Here is a 5,682-nt window from a genome sequence, read left to right as displayed (position 1 = left end):
CCTCTGCGGCCGTGCTCGTCCGGCGTGTGTGCTGGGCCTGTGGCCTCTGCGGCCGTGCTTGTCCGGCGTGTGTGCTGGGCCTGTGACCTCTGCGGCCGTGCTCGTCCGGCGTGTGTGCTGGGCCTGTGGCCTCTTCTCCTGGGCCGTGGAGCTCAGCCCTTGGGGAGTCCCTGCCCTCTCTGCGGTACTCCCCAGGGGCTCTCCTACAGGACAGTGAAGCTGTGAGCGGAGTGGGGTCCTCTTCCCACCAGGCACCACAGCCAATGCTGACCTCCGCTTCCCGAACCCTCCAAACCCTCCAGGCACCACGGCCAGCGCTGACCTCTGCTCCCCGAACCCTCCAGCCTCTGTGGCCAACGCTGACCTGTGCTCCCTAAATAGCTCCGCACACCGAGGACTTGTTTTTCCGTTTTTGATCCGTGACAGCTTGTGTCACAGCCGCAAGGCTTGTCTGCCCAGGGAGGAGCCATGGGTCAGAGCTGTGGCCACAGCACGGTGGAGTCAGGTGTGGGCTCAGAGCAGGGACACACCCACGTCCATCAGCTGATCATAGCCTGAAAGGTCAGGGGCTTTTGTTTGCAAGGGGAAGAAAACAAGTCTGGAGTGTTGTACGTAATGGGCTTACATACCTGGAAGTCCAAGGGGCTTCAGGCACAGCTGGATCCAGGTGCTCACATTTATGTGTCTTCAGGTCTCTTCTCCATCCCTCAGTGCTGCCTTCCTTATTGTGACCTCATCTTCAGGCAGGTTTTCCTGTGCCCACCCATCCTCCTGCCAGTGCCCCAAGCCTGCCTCCTCCTAGTTGACAACCTTCGTGGGAAGGGGGTGCCTTATTCCTGGTAGTTCCAGCAGAGGTTCTGGGGCCACCATTTGCTGGCCATGGTTGGCCAGCCTCGATCCGATGAGCACCCCCGACCCCCAGACTGGAAAGGAAATTGTGAGGCTGAGACAGGAGGGGTGGGTCTCGACAGGTGCTGTGATGCCCCAAAGCTCCAATGACAAGGGGGCATGTCTGGACTGGAGAGACCCCCCCCCCAGGATGCCCGTGCCTGTGCCCAGTGTCTTGGCCCAATGTCTCGGCCCAGCAGCTCAGGGGGGCATGTCCAGGCTGGAGGGACCCCCCAGGATGCCGAGAGCGCCCTGGCCCTGCATCTCGGCCCAGCGCCCTGGCACAGCGTCTCGGCCCAGCAGGTTGGGGCATCCAAGGAATATTTCCTCTGTGGGAATGGGGAGGGGGAGCCGGGACGGTGCCCCGGAACCCAGGTTGGACTGCAGCACTGCTTCGGGGACAGAGGGAAGGAGATGCTGAGTGTGGGGACTCTCCCACCTGGGTGTGGGCGCCAGGGAAGGGCTCAGGTTTGAGACACAGGAGGGCCCCACGGGCTCCGTGGCGGCCGTGCGGTGCCGCCAGGTGTGCAAGGTGATGGCGAGTGTGAAGACAGCTCAGGGCGCGGACCCGGGGAAGCGGCTGCTCTGTGGCTCTGTCCCCGCCACTCCTGATTCTGAGCACGGTCGGAACGAGAGGCAGCAACACGGTCGAGGTGAAGGCGTCTCTCCCATTGCCTGGAACGAGGGCGTGTCCCACGCGTGGCCTCCTTTCTGGCTGTGACCAAGGACCTGGATGTTGGACACGTCCCCTTCACATCCCAGAACACCTGCGAAAAATGTAAATGGGACAAAGCGTTTGCTTCCCGCGAAGTGGGTTTCTCTCTGGGTGTGTTCAGTGACTTCGGCACGCCGGAGCTGGCTTTCCTGCCAAAGCGGCAGCTGGAGGCTCTGGGTGGCACAGCTTTGCCCCAGGAAGAGCTGGGAGATCTTCTATGTCTCTTCTACGTGGGTGGCCGCAAGCCGGGTTCCCGCGGCAGGGTCTTCGGGGGGTGGCGGGCCCCTCCCGTCTGCAGCTGTCTGGGGTGGGCAAGGGAGCAGGCGTAGCAGAGCCGCTTGTATCAGAGGAGGGTGCAGGGCTGAGAAAAAGTCATGCATTTGCGCAGGCATGGTGGCTGACGCCTGTAATCCCAGCCCTTTGGGGGGCCGAGGCGGGAGGATTACTTGAGCCCAAGCGTTCGAGACCAGCCCGGCCAATATGATGAAACCCCATCTCCACTAAAAAATACAAAAATTAGCCTGGTGTGGTGGCACACGCCTGTAATCCCAGCTCCCCTGGAGGCTGAGGCAGGAGAATGGCTTGAACCTGGGAGGCGGAGCTTGCAGTGAGCCGAGATCGCGCCACTGCACTCCAGCCTGCGTGACAAGTGAAACTCTATCTCAAAACAAAACAAAACAAAACAAACAAAAAACACGCATTTGGGGGAATTTTGGTGGGGCGTGAACTGGAGCGTCTGAGGGGAAGTTGAAGGAGGATCGGTGAGTGAGGTAACCGTGTGGGACGTGGACAGGAAGAGCAATCACGGTGGAAGTCACTGGTGGGAGGAGGCGCCTGCAACCCAGGAGGAAGGAGAAACTGAGCCTCCTGGCAGCCAGGACGAGGCTGGAAAGGAGGTGATCCCGGGAGCTCTTGTTGCTTGGCTCTGGATTTAACTGGCAGAGAAGCCGTCTGCGTTGGGATCTGGAGGAGGTGGCTGAGGGCGAGGAGCAGGGAAGGTTAATCGAGTGCCTTCTGCCCCAGAGGTTTTGCTTGTTCCTGTGTTTGAAGCCGTTGATGGGTGGGCCTTGCTGTTCCCATTCGACTCTGAGGGTTTTGGAGACGTTGCCGAAGGATGAGGCTACCAGGCTGAAACCTGACAGTGGGGGCGGGGGCCAGAGTGGAGAGGGGGTGCATCCTGGAGGAGGCAGCTGCGCACGGTGCCACTGTGGAGTTTGGGGTCCTGGGAAGTGGCTGTGGGGGTGCCCTGTGGCCCGAGTGGACTCTGGTGGGGTGGGTGGGGAGTGGGGTCCTGCGTTCTAGAGACGCAGCCATGCTGGTGCCCTGCTGCGGCCTGGCTGAGCACGTGTTCCCTGCCCCCAGGTTCCTCCTGGTTTTCTCCTGCCTCGTGCTGTCTGTGTTTTCCACCATCAAGGAGTATGAGAAGAGCTCCGAGGGGGCCCTCTACATCCTGGTGAGCCCCGCGAGAGGGTGGGGGCTGGAGGGGCCCAGGAAGGAGCCACAGCTGCCTGGGCATCTGTCCCTCATTCCTGTTACTACAGGGCCTCTGATGCCCCCAACCCTGGCTTCCTGTAAAGGCCTCCCCCACCCCCACCACGCGATGCCTCTCCCCTGCCCTGCTCCCTCCAGCCCCGTCCCAGCCCCCGCAGCCCCAGCTCTGGCCATGTCTTTGTGCTCTGTCAGCTCCCACCTGCCCCCAGCCCCACAGCCCCGGCTGTGCCCCAGCCCCACCCTGGCTGTAACTCAGCCCTCACCTCACCCCTCATGGTGACCTCACAGTGGCTGACAGCCCCGCCTCCATCACCCCACCCTGGGCAGGTCCACCCTCCCTCCTTCCCTCCCTTTTCCCTCCCCGCTTTATCTATCTCTGGAGCCAGAGCTGTAGGGTGTCCCCAGCAGACGGCAGACGTGGGCGTCGGGGTGGGGGCTGTGACGCTTGCAGCAACCCTGTGCCAGGGCAGGGTGGGCACCATGGCAACGGGAGTGCAGTTCCTGTGTCGCTGTTGGTAACGGGGTAGGGGGCCCTCGAGGAGACTGATCCCCATCCGAATGCACCCTCCTCTACTGCCCGCCCTGCCCCTCTGTCCTGGGGCTGCCCAAGGTCTGGGTGAAGGCTGAGACCCCCTTTGTAGTTACCTGGGGCCTTCCCTCAGCTCAGCCCTGCTGTGTACCCCCCAACTCAGAGCAGGCCCCCTACTGGCTCAGACAGGGGCCCCCAGCTCAGGGCTTCCCGGCTCAGACAGGGCCCCCCAGTTCAGACAGGGCTCCTGAGCTCAGACAGGGTTCCCCCAGTTCAGACAGGGCCCCCCAGCTCAGACAGGCCCCACACAGCTCAGACAGGCCCCACACAGCTCAGACAGGGCCCCCCAGCTCAGACAGGGCCTCCCAGCTCAGACAGGGCCCCCCAGTTCAGACAGGGCCTCCCAGCTCAGACAGGGCCTCCCAGCTCAGACAGGGTTCCCCCAGTTCAGACAGGGCCCCCCAGTTCAGACAGGGCCCCCCAGTTCAGACAGGGCCTCCCAGCTCAGACAGAGTCCCCAGTGCAGACAGGGAGGTGGGGAGGGTGGCCCCACGGTCCGTTCTCAGCTGTGTTCCCGGATGCACGGTCTCCAGAGGGCCCAACCCTTGCTGCCCAGAGGCTGGAGAGGGGTGGGGGCCCTGTGTGGGTCAGTCTAAGCTGCAGTTTCCTTTGGGGGCCTCCTGCCCTGTGGCTTGGTCCCTGGGCCAGAACTGCCCCTGTGGGGGGCCAGGCTGGGCCCCCAGGGCCTCCCCCAGGCCTCGAGGTGGCCTCAGCTTTCCTCCCCTGCAGGAAATCGTGACGATCGTGGTGTTTGGCGTGGAGTACTTCGTGCGGATCTGGGCCGCAGGCTGCTGCTGCCGGTATCGTGGCTGGAGGGGGCGGCTCAAGTTTGCCCGGAAGCCGTTCTGTGTGATTGGTGAGGCCTGGTGGGGGTCGCATTGCTGGAGTCGGGGCCAGGGACCCAGGGACGGACTCAGCACTGGGGGGAGCTGGGGCTAGGTCTATGTGGGCCAGGGAGGCTGGGCAGGACTGGCTCCTTCTGGAAGTTTCTTCTCACCTGCTGACTTGGAGTCAGAGCCTGTGGTTAACTCGGCCTAAATGTCAGGAAGAGGGATGTTGTGCCGGGCTGCCTGTCCTGGGCCCTGCAGGCAGGGTAGACGATGGTAATGTCCTTCCTGGGTCCCGACAGAGCCCCCACCAGGCGCTGGGCATACCCCTTCCCGCCCCTCTGCACAGCCTCCTGGAACCTGGGGTGGGGGGTTTCTCCACGCGGGTGCAGGGGGCGGCGCGCCAGCTCACCAGCTCTATGCCCACTTTGTAGACATCATGGTGCTCATCGCCTCCATCGCGGTGCTGGCCGCCGGCTCCCAGGGCAATGTCTTTGCCACGTCCGCGCTGCGGAGCCTGCGCTTCCTGCAGATTCTACGGATGATCCGCATGGACCGGCGGGGAGGCACCTGGAAGCTACTGGGCTCTGTGGTCTATGCCCACAGCAAGGTGAGTCATGGCGCCGAGGCTGGCGGTGGGCACCCCCAGCCAGCAAGGGTCCTGGTCCAGACTGGGCCCCACCACTGCCTGGGGTTTGCTCCGGGAGCCCTGGGTGGAGGGATAGAGGTCAGTGGTGGCTCTGGCTGGAGCCCATCAGGTGCTCCCTCCCCTTTCTTCTCAGTGCTTCTTCCCATGGCTTGGCCCATCTCTGTCGTCTGTCTCCAGAAAGCTGTTTTTTTGAAAGGCCAGGCCAGCCGTTTCGGCCCCTGCCACCCCCCCTTCCTGCCGTGAACCCTTGGCTCTGCGGCTCGGTGTTTTCTTTCCTGGGTTTTTAGTGCCTGGATCGATATATCGTGCTAGTCACCTGCTGGGTGGTTGTTTAAGCTGTGGCTTGTGGCGGCTGCTGGCCGGGGGACCCACGGGGTGGCTGTAGCCACACATGCTGAGTTCCAGGGGCCCCAGGCCCCCCAGTGACCGAGACCCCATCCTGCCAGACGGTGCTGTCTGTCTGTCCACCTGCTCCTGAGACCCCATCCTGCCAGACCGTGCTGTCTGTCTGTCCACCTGCTCC

At 63.2% G+C, this 5,682-nt stretch overlaps 1 protein-coding gene across 4 annotated transcripts in view; it reads left to right on the top strand.

The window, feature by feature from the left end:
- KCNQ2 (potassium voltage-gated channel subfamily Q member 2) overlaps window positions 1-5,682 on the top strand; it is a 72,352-nt gene that overhangs the window by 25,743 nt on the left and 40,927 nt on the right. For all 4 annotated transcript variants that reach the window (XM_023183268.2, XM_023183269.1, XM_023183270.1 and 1 more), the window contains exons 2-4: window positions 2,966-3,056; window positions 4,413-4,539; window positions 4,945-5,120. In XM_023183268.2, coding sequence (XP_023039036.1) covers window positions 2,966-3,056; window positions 4,413-4,539; window positions 4,945-5,120 — 394 coding nt within the window. The remainder of the gene's footprint in view (window positions 1-2,965; window positions 3,057-4,412; window positions 4,540-4,944; window positions 5,121-5,682) is intronic.

Source organism: Piliocolobus tephrosceles, chromosome 20 (genome assembly GCF_002776525.5).
Source record: "Piliocolobus tephrosceles isolate RC106 chromosome 20, ASM277652v3, whole genome shotgun sequence".
NCBI classification, from domain to species: Eukaryota; Metazoa; Chordata; class Mammalia; order Primates; family Cercopithecidae; genus Piliocolobus; species Piliocolobus tephrosceles.
This window is presented reverse-complemented; position numbering and strand designations above follow the sequence as displayed.